General features: G+C 56.4%; 1 protein-coding gene across 1 annotated transcript in view; it reads right to left on the bottom strand.

Moving 5' to 3' along the window:
- Positions 1-3,200: 3,200 nt before the first annotated feature.
- KLK15 (kallikrein related peptidase 15) overlaps positions 3,201-13,495 on the bottom strand; it is a 46,152-nt gene continuing 35,857 nt past the window's right edge. Inside the window, exons 2-6 of the mRNA XM_004710453.2 lie at positions 9,354-9,427; positions 5,338-5,491; positions 4,605-4,888; positions 4,350-4,486; positions 3,201-3,550 (exon numbers count right to left, since the gene is read on the bottom strand). Coding sequence (XP_004710510.1) covers positions 3,398-3,550; positions 4,350-4,486; positions 4,605-4,888; positions 5,338-5,491; positions 9,354-9,396 — 771 coding nt within the window. The 5' untranslated portion in view covers positions 9,397-9,427 and the 3' untranslated portion in view covers positions 3,201-3,397. The remainder of the gene's footprint in view (positions 3,551-4,349; positions 4,487-4,604; positions 4,889-5,337; positions 5,492-9,353; positions 9,428-13,495) is intronic.

Raw genomic sequence — 13,495 nt, 5'->3', positions numbered from 1 at the left:
CACAATGGGCAGGAAGAGCAGGGGCTAGGTCAGAGGAAGGATTTAAGGGGGTGGGGGGAGGAGCCACAGGAGAACCAGGGCCCACTCTCTCTCATCTTCCCCGGTCTCACCAGTGTCCCCCAGGGTCAGGGCAGTGCACAGAACCAGGAACCCCATGGTCACAGCAGTGTCCAGGTGGTGAGCTTGTAGCTGGGGAGCCTTTAAAAACTCTCAGGGCCCAGGGCCCTGCCCCTACCCATCCTGCTGGGGGCTGGACAGCCTCCCATCAGCTGTGGAAGGGGCGGGAGCATGAGCAACTGTTGTCCTAAGGGCTCTGGGCACCTTGGACATAGTCCCAGGGGCTGGGGCCTGTGGCAGCGAGTAGAGGCTGATGGGGACTAGAAACAAGGAGTGGGAGAATCACTGATCCTGCTCCAATGCCTGCCGTGCCGAAGCCTCGTGTAAAGCCTTTGTTCCCCAAGTCCAAGTGCACCCTGATAGCAGCAGTGGGCCTCTGAGAATCTCTGACCCAGAAGCACTCTCAGGGAACATGTCAGCACCTCAGCTCCCTGCTCCCCGCGCCTGCAGATGAGAGCTTCCCTCCTCAAGCCTGGGATTCCACTTACATAGCGTAACATCTTGGGGTGCCAGTTACCCACCCTCCCATCCCCCTCATATCCAGAGATATAAATGGAGTCCACAGGTCTCCCAGAACAAGTGCCCTAGTTTCTCAAAGCCTAGTGTCTTCTGAACGCTTTTGGTGTCCCCGTGATTCCCCACTCCTCCTCCCGTAGATCTGCACACTCATGTCGCCGTCCTTCAAACGGTGGGGTTCCCTGCCCGTCTAGGTCAAGAACATTCCCGTCTAGGTTTCCCAGCGAGCCAAACCACGATCAGGTGCATTCTGTGACCTTGAAGGTCAAGGTCAGTCAAGTACGTGTGTTGCGCAAGCCCTCTTGAGAGTCTTGAAAGACTCTCAAGTCTTGAGGACTCACGTGGGCCGACCCCAGCCATGGTCTTTCCTACCGCCTCCTACGCACGCACGTGAAAGTTAGACACTGAATACGGGAGGCCACAGAATGATGCACTCGAATGGCGGTGCGGAGAAGGTCATGGAAGGTCACCAGGAACAGCTACCGGGACAACCTGATCTGCTTGGGAAGAAGTACGGCCAGCGTGCTCCTTGGAGGCCAAGTGGGAAGCAGAAAGATTTCTCCCAAGTTGTCTCCCCCAAATAGATGCCAAACCTAGCTGCTTGCTACACATGGGAAATGACTATACACTTGGAGGTCAACAAAAGTGGGTCCGAGGTTATTCCCCCTAAGGGTTATCAGCCATCCAGAGCAGTCAGACTGTGTAGTCTGTACCAACCTTCGTAGGACCCACTCCCTTCTGATAAGGATAGTAGTAGATTGGTTCCCTGTAGGAGAGCCCAGGGAGGTCAAGCCCACTCAAGGGTGACCAAGATTAGGCCGCCATCGTGAATCTAGGGTCCGCCCTTCTTGTCACATGTATACCTCTACTTCCACCCCTTCCTATCATGTGTACACCCCTAACTCATCCCCTTCCTGTTACGCTTAAGCCCATTGTATATCCCTTCCTATTGCTTGTATTGCCTATTGTACAACCCCTTCCTGTGACGTATGTCCTTACCTGTAATTAGGGGGCATGCATGCCCCTAAAGATATATGAGCCTTGGTTAGCAATAAATCACCCTCTCTCCTGCCCTCTCATCTCCCACCTCCATGTGTACCACCATGAGCTGAGGTGAGCATGCTACCATGATATGTGTCTGACTCCTTTATTTCACTCTTCTATCTCTGATTCTCTATGATTTTACTGTAACCTTTACTTATTGTCGTTGTACAGTTGCGCCTGCCGGGCTGGACCTGTGAGGATTTGTTAGGGGCTGGCTCCCCTGACAGCAAGGATGGCGAGACTTCGTCTTATATACTCTGGACGTGTCAGGAGATACCAGTCCCTAGGGAAGAAACATCGTGCTTGGTGAAGTCGAGGGGCAGCAAAAGATAGGAAGGCCACCTCTCTTTTTGGATGAGCACTGTGGCTGCAACCATGGGCTCAAGTATAGGACCAAGGGTGAGGATGGCGCAGGACTGGACATTGGGTCATTCTGTCGTGCGTGGGGTTGCTATGGGCCGGAGCCGGCCCCTAACTGCAACAACAACAGCAACAAAGAGAATCAGGAACTCGATAGATCCCCGGTGGGTGCAAAAGTGAACCCCTAGAGGTCCAACACATGGTCATGGCCATTCAGTACACTCAGAGCAGCTCACCTGGGGTCAGGCTCTGCTGTGTAGCAGGAGCCTGATGAGATCTTTCCCCTCCTGGCTGAGGACAGAAGGCCAATGACTACTGTACCACGGCCATGCCCAAGAACCCCTGGTGGCGCAACCGTTCCACACTCTGCTGCCAACCAGATGGTTGGTGGTTGGAATCCACCCAGAAGCCCCCCATAGACATGCCGCTGAGACCACCCTGTGGCGCCATTCTGCTCTCGTCCCCTGGGGTCCTTCTGAGTCACGATGAACACCACCAGGAAGTCCAAAAATACTTTGCGAAGACCAAGAAGTCCCTCTTGGTCATCTTGGTGTGCTGGGTCCATCCGTTCCCTGGGCATCCAGAGACACAGAACGTACCCAGTGCACGGCATTATTCAGGAGCACTGGTGGCACAGTGGATTAAGCACAGGGCTGCTCCCCTTACGGTCTGCAGTTCAAACCCACCAGCTGCACCGCAGGAGAGAAAGGAGGCTTTCCACTGGCATTGAGAGTCTTAGTCTCAGAAACCCACTGGGGGCACTTCAACCCTGCCCTGTAGGGTCTTGATGACTCGAACCAACTTGATGGCAGTGAGTTTGGGGACATGGCTTCCGATCCGTACTGATGACACGACCTCGTTTAGCCTCTTGACAACTCCATGGGGCAAATGCTCGTTTTACACACGAGGAGGAGACTGGGTCTCAATGGCTCAAGATCACAATGTGTCGTGTTGGAGATACAAGGCTCTGCCTGAAGCCCTTTCTCCTTGTCTAGCGGTCAGAACAGCAGGTGTCAAGGAACACCCACTGTAAGGTATAAGGCGGAACACCCAGTGTAAGGTGGTACTGGGCTCGCCCTATGGCTTTCCCCTGCCCAGGCTCTAGTTCCCAGCCATCGCCCTCCATCCACGGAAGAAAGTGACAGAAAGGTCTCTACAGAGACTTGGATGCACACACTCTTATTTCAGAGCTTTGACAGGTGAGCTTGAGCACCAGCTCTGGCCTCAGAAGGGCCAAGTCCTCGGCTAAGACTGAGCCTTGGACAGGGTCTTGGGGAATAGTCTGATTCGGTCCCAGGTCAGGAGAGGGCTGCCAGCCGGCCACTGGTGCTGCTGTGGCTCCATCCGTCGGCCACCTCGGTCAGTTCCTTTTCATGGTTTCTCTGATCCACTTGAGGTATTGGCAGACCTTGGTGTATACTCCGGGCTTGCTGGTGGTGTCACAGGGGACATCACCCCAGGACACAATGCCCTGCAAGAATCCCCCACAGACCAAGGGTCCCCCGGAGTCACCCTGTGGAGAGAAGTGGGGGCCTCCACTGGAGTTAACACTCCCTGATTGTGTTGGCCTGCTCCCATGCACAACCACCACCCAAACCCAGTCCAGCCCCAACTCAACCCATTAAGCCCATGCCATGCTGCCTCAGCTCAACTCAATCCAATGCCCAAGTCACGCTAACCCAGATCAACACTCAATCCAGTAACCCCATGCCATGCTACCTCAACTCAACTCAATCCAACGCCCAAGTCATGCTAATACAGATCACTGGACTCCATACAAGTCACTGACCCTGTAAGTGGGCATCGCCTGGATGGAGGTCCATTCATTCCAAGCCAACAGAAGTCCACCCAACCCCATCCTGCCCTTCCAAAATCTGACCAAACCCATGCCCGTCCTCAAATCCAATTCAACCCAACCCTTACCTCCAGGTCTTCTAATGAAACCCATCCTCAGTTCAACACCCACTCACTCTAACCCAGATGTTCTCAACCTTCCTCATGCCGAGACCCTTTAAGACAGTTCCTCATGTGTTTCCCATCCAAACTCCTCCTCGCGCTCACCCCTAACCCATGCCCTCTCACTCTCACCCCCAACCCCCAGATAACTCAACCCAAACCCTATCCAACTGGACCCTCCACTCTCCAGCTTCCCGCGCTTCCCACTTCATCCCCAGACCTATTCCTGGCATACTTCACAGTGCAAGGCATACCAAATCCAGCCTCCCCTGAACGCCAGACCTTTCCCCATCCCTCTGCCCCCCACTCCTCCACCCGAGAGCCCCCCCCACCCCCACCCCTTGCTCGTCTCTGACCTCACAGGAGTCTGTTCCTCCACCCTCCACACCTGCACACACCATGGTGGTCATCACCCTTCCCGGGTAGTCCTTGTCACAAGAGGCGTCCGAGATGATGCTGATGTTGGCGCAGTGCAGCGTATCTGGGAGGCTGACTGAGGAGGACAGTGGCCTGGGTACAAGGGCCAGGGCAGGCCCTGCCTCCCTCCCCCCAGAAGCCCTGGAGACGAGAGCTCCTCAAGGGGCCACATCCAGTCCCTCTCATGCACCCACCTTGTGACTCAGGGCTGCCCTTGGTCCCGGACTCATTGTTCGACACCAGCCCCCAGCCAGACACCACGCAGGCCTGGCCCGGGCGGGGACAGCGCCAGGGTAAGGGCACAGGACGCACATTCTGGGTGAGCCGCACCGGCCGGGCCAGCTTCAGCAGCATGATGTCATTCCGGTGGCTGTGCGCTTCGTGGCCCGGGTGCGCGATGATGCGCGACACCACGCGCAGTTGTTCCGGGCCTTCGTGTTTGCGCAGGTTGTGCTCGCCCAGCCGCACGCGTATGGAGCTGTCGGGCAGCGAGCCAGTCCCCCGCAAGTGACGCAAGAGAAAGGACCCAAAGGTCGGACAATGGGCGATGGGCCCCTCCCCACCCCAACATTTGAGAACGTGGAGACTCCATGACCCACTCCGAAGACCTTGGGACCAAGACCCCTGACCAAAGCCCCCCACAGATCCGGCACCCGTTCTTCCTGAGAAACCAGGAGCCTCAGACCCCTAGATCCTTCAACCACTTCAGAACCTCAGGAGAAGGGCTGTTACTTCCCTTTCTCTCCCAGAAACCTCCTTACCCAGGGGCTGGGATCCCAGCCTCTTGCTCCTTCAGAAACCAAAAGACTGGGCCCCCTCCAACCCTCAATCCAGACACCCACCACCCCCACCCGCTTCCACCCCTTGCATCTCCAAGAGTCCCGACCCCCAAGTCCCCGTCCCTCAACCCCTGGACAGAACCCTTACCGGCTCTGGCAGTGCGCTGCAGACAGCACCCACTGTGGTGAGATGAGGGACGCCCCACAGTTGAAGCGCCCTTTCTCAAAGAGGGCCACTTGCCAAGGCTGGGAGTGGGGTACACACTCCTCCCCCTTCAGGACCTTCTCAGCATCCTGGGCCCCTGGGAGGGAAGATGGGGTCCCTGGGGACAGGGGTCTTTCCCTGCCCCTGTGCCCCATCCCTTCGACGTGTTCTTCACTTAGAACTTTCCTCCAATGTCCCGGATGTCCCGAATGGTTTTTCAAGTACTGCCCTATAACTTGGACGAGTGCTGCTTATTTTCTCCAGAGCTTCCCACCTAGACCCCCACCCCAACCTCTTCTCCTATGGGCCCTGGGAGAGAGTGTGGGGGGGTGTGACAGGAAGGACCAAGGTTGAGCTGTCCTCCGTGCGGGGGGTGGAGTCAGGAACACTGGGTACAGGTTCAGACAAGTGATCAATTGACACCAGCCATTCGAATTAACCAGCTTGTCACAGATGCCAAACGAATGTGGTCACTCGATTTCCACACCGTGTGGTTTTGGCCTCAGAACCTGGACAAGTCGGCCAAGCGCAGTGTGTCCTATGGGGATGGGTGTAGCCATGCAAGGTCACGGGTATCCTTGCCCACACATGCCCCAGTGGGTCTTCAAGCTGAGGCAGGGATGTGGACAGAGCACTTAGTGCTGAGTTCACATGCATGTGTGAGGGTTGCCTCTTCAAGAGTCGCAGCACAGATGTCCGTATGCACATGGACAGTAAGGCGTGGGAACTCACACACACACACACACACACACATTTGGATATAGCTCAGACCTACAATCAGTCTCCAGTACGGGTCTGACGTCTAGGGTCATACACTTGCACACAGGGCCTGGATGGACAACCTGGAGTCTATAATAGGGACACGCGGGCCAGAGACCCACCCCCTGTGCACTCAGTCCCCCAAAGACTTATGCACAGACCCAGCTCTATGGGGTCAGGTCTCCATCCAACGTGGCGCGCCCTGACGCCAGACACATTTGCGGTGAGACTCAGAGCAAATTGTTTGAATTCTCTGTGCCTCTGTTTTCTCATCTGTAAGATGGGTGTCGTAAGGATTCCACTGGAGTATATACGTGCATGTGTATTCATCACCATGGGTTATATAGGTCTATGGTGCATGGAAAGGGGGCTACAAAAATGCTGTGAGAAAGTGCAATGGAAGATCATGGAAAATTTCCAGAGATCCTGGGAAGTCCCCTTCCTCCCCCCCAACCCCACAGAGTGTGTATGTTGTGGTTGTTAGCTGCCATCGGATTGCTTCTGGGGATGTATTACAGAGGAGACCTTCCATTGGGTTTTCAGGCCGATCGCCAGGCAGGTTTTCCATGGCACCTGTAGGTGGGTCCCACCTGCCAAACTCAAACATTTACCTGTTTAAGCCACGTGGGAACTTTATATATAACGTTTTAATACTTTACATTATCATAATATTTCATAGCATTTACATATTTTATATTATATCATTTGTAGATCTTATAATACAGCAGCAGTATACTATATCTCTATATTTCAAAACAAAAAATTTTAAATTAACATTTTAAACTAAAAGTATATACTATACTAATATAAAACCTATCATTATAATGTAAAATATATAACTATATGTATCATTATATATTGAATATTCTTATAGCTGTATATGATATCATTATGATATATATTACACACACACAAGAAACTGTTGGGGTGCTGTGGCATAATGCCCAATGCTTACCCCCAGCAGTCAAACCCCCTAGTTGCTTACTCCCCTGCCCCTCAGGAGACAACCCGGGGCCGCCTGTCCCGCTACCGATTTCACCTCTGGCGCCCTCAATAGGGCCGGATGGCACGTGTAGAAACCCCAAGCCAAGCCCATGGCCATCGAGTGAATTCCAACTTCTAACCAGCCTGTGCAGCTATAAATCTTTGTGGGAGCGGACGGCTCTGTCTTCCTCCTGAGAGACTGTGAGTGTATTGGGGTGGGGGGGGTGAACCACTAAACCTTCATGAGCCCAACACCTAGCCCTGGGCACCACTAAGGCCTCTTTCATCCACACACACGACCCTACAAAATTTGGTGCTCTAACAAGGCCATGGGATTTTTCGTGACAGTCCCAAGAACTTTTTGAAGCCCCCTCTCAGACATCATGTCCGTGTTGAGTTGGGGGTGATTGAGTCCATCCCAAACTCACAGGGTCCCCGAGTGACAGAGAAGAATCGCTCCATAGGGGTCTTAATCTGGACACTCCTCTTTGTAGTAGTGGATAGGCCAGCTCTTTTGCCCGTGGAACAACCCCTGGGTGGTTTGAACCCCCAACCTTGCAGTTGGCAGCAGAGTCCTGACCTGCTGCACCCACTGCATTGACTCCCTTCCAACTCATGGCGAGCCCAGAGCACAGGACAGAACGGCCCCCTGGGGTTCCCAAGGCTCCAACCCTCTTCATGGAAGCAGCCGGGGGTCGTCCTTCCCTCGCCCACTTCGCCGTCAGCTGCCAACCGGCTTCACAGAGCCCCATGGCTGCTTCTGGATAGCAAGCCCAAGAGACCATACGGCCCAGCTGCACGGTCACACGGGGTCGCTATGAGTCAGGAACAACAGCAGCATCTCACAGCAACAGGGGGTCAGAGGGGTGGTGGCCAAGGCCCCTCACCTCATGGGGCGCCACATTTGGGGACACCCTGTTCACACACAAACACCACTGCACTATGGACAAGGACACGGGCAGTGTGGCTTCTCCTCCTCCAGGACACACACACACACACACACACACACACACACACACACACACACAGGATCATTTCGGCTTCGCCTGACCCAGTGTTCACGCTCCATCCCCACAACTGGGAGTTGGGACCAGAGCCTGAGGGAGGTGGTGGCAGGAGGAGGGATGTGGTGGAGGGGGGGTTAACAAAGGAAGGGTGAGGGTGGCTACGGAGGCTGCCCCAGGCCAATCCAAACTGGGGGTGGGCAGAGGCGCATTAGTGCAGCAGACAGGCAGGGGCAGAGAGAGCCACTGGGCAGGCTGGCGGCAGGGGGTGGTGAAGGTCCAGGGGTTGTACCTCCTGTGACTCAATGTGGTCTCTGGAGTCCCCTCCACCAAGGCGACCTTGACTGAGTGGCCACCACTCCCTGAGCCCCAGCCTGCTCTCTGTCCTGGGAGCTCAGCGCACCCCCCAACCCCGGCCGCCCCCCGCTCCAACACACACCATGGGCACGTGCTCATCACAGGACCGCTGAGCACGCAGACCAGCCAGACGCTGCTGTGGGTGGACTTGCTGTTGCTGTTGGACGCCCTTGGTGTGACAGAGGGGAACTGTGCCAGGGCCTCGCTAGGTGCCCTGGTAGCAAGTGGCTAATCATGAGACTGCTAACCTCAAGATCAGCTGTTCAAAACCTCCAACCATTCCTCTGGAGAGAGATGGGACTTTCTACTCCCGCCAAGTGTTCCAGTCTCTGAGACCCGCAGGAGTAGGTCTACCCTGTCCTGCAGGGTTGCCTACAGTTGGAGTGGCCTTTGGTTGAGTTTGGAGTCTGTACAGCTTGTGGGCACGTCTGCCTGTCACGTGGGGCTGCCATGAGTTAGAACCCCCTGGCCAGCACCCACCTCTACACCAACACTGGGCTTTCCCTGCATGATGCCCCCGGAGCCTCATGGAAATGGTTGCAGGAGCTGCTGTCTTCTAGGGCAGGCCCTGAGGGCCCAGAGAGGTGGGGTCAGTCCCTGAGGGTCACACAGTGGGGAGCGAGCTGGGGCTCAGGGCCATATGACCCCCAGGCCCTGCTCATGGTCCCAGGCCCAGGCCCCATGTGGACTCCAGGTCAGCCCAGGCCCTGCAGGTGGCTCTCCTGCAGGGAGGTGACTCAGAAACACCAGCAGGTGACTTGGGTGGAGTGTGGGGACTGAGGGAGGGACTGGTGTGTGGGGGGAATCCCAAAGGTGGGGAGCGGGGCTGCCACATTTCCACCTGTCCCACCTCACCTGCAGACGCCAGCAAGACTGAGAAGGCGAGGAGCAGCCACATGGTGGAGGAGGGGCCAGGGATGAGCTGATGTCTGGGGGAGGGACAGGAGTGAGGTACACAAGCTGGACCCCACCTCCCACCAGGGTCTCATCTCTCAGGATACTCAAGAGACTTCCCATCTCCACCCTGGTCCCCGCCTCCCTCCAAAGCCAGCCTGTGCTCCCTGGCTCTGCACCTGGTGAGGACCCACCGTTCCCCCCAGACCCAGAGGCCCCCCAGTCTGTCAGCCCCATCCTCCCTGGACCTCCTCTCACTCTGAGGTCCACCTCAGGCCACATCTCTCTCTGGGCTCTATCCCAGCCTCCTCCCCGCTCTCCCTGCCCCAGTCTGCCCTCCGCTCTGGCCCCCATCTTCCAGCCCATTCACCTCAGAGGATCTTTCTCCTCTAGAGCCCATGCTCAGACCCCGGTGGCCCCCGGAACCCCTCCCCTCCCCCGGAGGAAGCTCAGCTCCTCAGTCTCACTTTGGAGGGCAGAAGAGACTTCCCCCCAACACCACCGCCCTCTTTCCCTGGGACGCCTACAGCTCTATCTTCCTCAGCACAACCCCTTCCCCTCCCCCAAACCTCAGCAAAGACCCCAAGTCCATGGCCATCGGGGACACCCGGAGTCACAGGGCAGCACTGCTCCCGCAGGTCGAGTCAGCTGGGCTGTCATTTAACAGAAGTTGGCAGCCTGGCCCTTCTCCCTCAGCAGTGGGGCCTCTGTTGGCAGGGCAGCCCTGGGACAGGCCAGTGAGAGGCCAGGGCTCCTGGATACAGCCAGTCCTGCGCCCTCCCTCCTCAGGCTGTTCCTCCTCACAGACTCAGCGTGCCCCGCACAGCCCACTTCTCCCGAGGCCTGCGCCGCCCTCCCGGCCCCTCTGGGGTGAGCTCTTCACAGCTTCGGACTCCCCCACAGGATGGGGCTCCTGGGCTGCTCCCCAGGGACTCCCATGGGAGGGAGGTGGGGGGTGGGGTGGATGACAGTCTCCCTTCGATCCCTCAAGTGCTGAACCTGCATTTCTCCCCAGGACTCAGTCCCCACGCCCTGGGGAGCACACGGAGGGGTCCCTTCTGGTCCCTCAGCGCCCCCTCTGCCTTTGTGCAGCTCAAAAACAACCCCAAAAGAATTCCCCTGACTCAGAGCAACCCTATAGAACAGGGTAGGACTCCCCCTGTGGCCCCTGTGGGTGTCCGACAGTGACTGTTGTAGGAGTAGAGAGCCCTGTCTTTCTCCTGCATCACAGCTCAGATCCCCAGAATCCCCCGGTCTGGGAAGCCCCCTCCAGCCCCCATGGACCCCCTCCTGCAGGGCAGGGCTGGGTGGGGTCCTCGCTGTGTCTCAACAGTGCCCAGACACGGAGGCCTGGCTCCTTAGAGGTAGAAGAACTGCTGAAACCTGAGGTTCCACCTGACCTGGCTCCTGGCTCTGGGTAGGCAGGCTGGAGGGGATGTCCTCCCAGTGCCGTCCACCCCTCTCCCACCCCTCCAGCAGCTCCTTCTGGTTAACCTGGGGTCTTAGTCCAGGGTACATGGCCCCATCTCCTGCCCTTGACATTCAACTCCTCCAGGGGAAGAGTGCCGTGCCACCTTCCAGAGAAGGATGACCCCAGTCCCTTCTCCCCCAGGCCAGGGTGGCTCCTGTGCCCATGAGACCAGGGAAGACCACGTCCCCCAACACTAGGCAGAGCCACTCTTCCCTGAAGACCACGAGCCTCGTGGTTCTGCCCTCCCCTTGCCCCACTCCTCTCCAGCATCTCACCCCTCCAGATCCTCCAGCAGTATCTGTGGCAGCTTGGACGCCAGAAGGGGAGCAGGTAACCATAGGTGTGAATTTATAAGCTCCCAGCCCCACCCAGGCTCAGGGTGTGGGGCGGGCTGGGGGTGGGGGTGGGGGGGCTGAGAGTCCAGTTTACAGGCCAGGACGCCTTGGTGACTGGTGGGGTGGGGGACCATCCCTAATGGGCATTTACAAGGCTGGAGCTATTGTTTGAGTCCACTCAGAGGAGTTCCCAGATTTTAGGGGGGGGGGGGGAGGGGAGGAGGACTGCCCCCTGGGAGAGGCGGCAAGAGGGCCCAGCTGGGAATTGGACATCAAAGTCAGAGCCAAGAGTCAGAAGCTGATCCCCGGGAACTTGGGATCTGCACGTGGAGGCTCGGTTCCAGGAGCATGCTTTTCTCCAGCCTGGAGTCAGAATCAGGACCTGGAATGCTGGGATGCGGGACTCTGGAGTTTGGCATGGGAGCCCTGAAGTCTGAAGTGTGGATTTGTGAGTCTTGAGTTCTCTCGGGGCTGAGGACCTGAATCCGGACCGTGGAGGCTGGACTTTGAATGGCAGGAGTACTGGTTGGATTCTGGAACCCGGATCTTTGAATCGAGTTGGGACAGGATTCTGCTTATCTGGTGTTTGGAATCTCAGGCCAAAAATCCAAAGATTTTATACCTATTTTTGGAAGCCTTGGGCACGGGGGTTTGGTGACTGCAGATTTGGGAGTTTGAGTGTTGACAGCTGGGCTCTAGAGTCTGGGTCTAGCCTTTAAGGTCTCATTCATTGGCCGACTGTACAGCATAACGTCTACAGTTGTATATCTGCCTTGTGCAATGAAGACATTCTATCCTGAGACCTAGTCTCAGTTCTGGAACGTGGATTTAGAATCGGGAGCTTGGAGTCTCTCTTCTGGATCCGACCGATGACGGCCCGGATTCTGGGGCTTGGGATCTGGATTCTGCATTCCAGGAGCTGGAAGTCATTCATAAGATGACAAGAGGTGTTGGGAATGTGAAGCGAGGTTCCCGTGTCGCAGAACTAGAGAGGCTCCTGAGCGATCGTCTACATCCCACCCTGGATTGTGTAACAAACCATAGAGCGCAAGAAGGAGTGAACTTCAAGTCACGCAAAGAAGGGACGTGATGGACATGGCTCCTCTCCCTGTCTTGAAAGCCCTCTGGGGATGATGGTCTTGGAGAGCCAGTGGCTAATGCCCACGGTCCTCCCATTCCACCACAGACAATACATGTGTGTGTGGAGGGGGGCGGGAAGAGGTGGCATCTCAGTCTCCAGGTATCTTTCCACATTCTAGAACCACACCATCTGAGCAACTCCAGAACCCTCAGCGTCCCAGTCGCTCTAGAATGACAAGCTCTCTGGAATAGCCTCTAGACCAGTGGTTCTCAACCTTCCTCACGCCGCGACCCTTTCAGACAGTGCCTCATGTGGTGGTGACCCCCAACCATAACATTATCTTCATGGCTACTGCATACCTGTCATTTGTTACTGTTATGAATTGGGTGACCCCTGTGAAAGGGTCGTTCGTCCTCCAAAGGGGTCCCGACCCACAGGTTGAGAACCGCTCACTGCTCTAGACCTTAGAATTTCAGACTCCACAACACATTCTAGTAGTACGGGTCCTCAGACTCTTCCGAATGGAAGATTTAAAAATAGTTTAGAATCACACATCCTGAGGCATTCTAGAACCCTAGCTCCCCTGCTAATCTAGAACCCCCTACCCCCAGCTTTCGGAAACACTAGAACTTTGGCTCATCAGCCGTTCTAGCAACCCAGGCTGTTAGCCATTCTGAACCTCAGGTCCGAAGAGACTCTCGAACTCCCTGGTCTCTGCAGACCTCCCCTGGGATCCAGCATCACCTGGTCGGGTGCCGTTTACGGAGCCTCCTGTCAACCGTGTGAGGGGGTCGGTGTCCCTTCCTCCGCCATAGTGAGGAAACGGAAGGTCACAGAAGGGCACACCGCCACCCAGAGGCGGAGAGGAGAGGAACCCTGTACCCCCATGCTGGGTCTGTGTGTGCAGACGGGGCTGCCTAAGTCTCCCCTCCATGTGTAAGGAGATGATGCTGGGGAGAGCAGGCGAGGTTGGGGGGCTACTCATGACAGCAGCTGGCATGTCAGGAGAGTTCCACAGTCGTGCAAAGACCCCTGCACTTGGCTACTAACTGAAAGGGTGATGTGTGTGTGGGAGGGGTGGGGTTCAAGTCCACCTGGAGGATCCTTGGAAGAAAGGCTGTCTTTCACTTCATAGTGAAAACACTCTGACGCACGGTGCACCGGTGACCCTCAGGAGGCCACTGTGTGTGCAGACGGGGCTGCCTAAGTCTCCCCT

The sequence above is a fragment of the Echinops telfairi genome, unplaced genomic scaffold, assembly GCF_000313985.2.
Source record: "Echinops telfairi isolate 266 unplaced genomic scaffold, ASM31398v2 ScPeMD7_655;HRSCAF=1070, whole genome shotgun sequence".
NCBI classification, from domain to species: Eukaryota; Metazoa; Chordata; class Mammalia; order Afrosoricida; family Tenrecidae; genus Echinops; species Echinops telfairi.
This window is presented reverse-complemented; position numbering and strand designations above follow the sequence as displayed.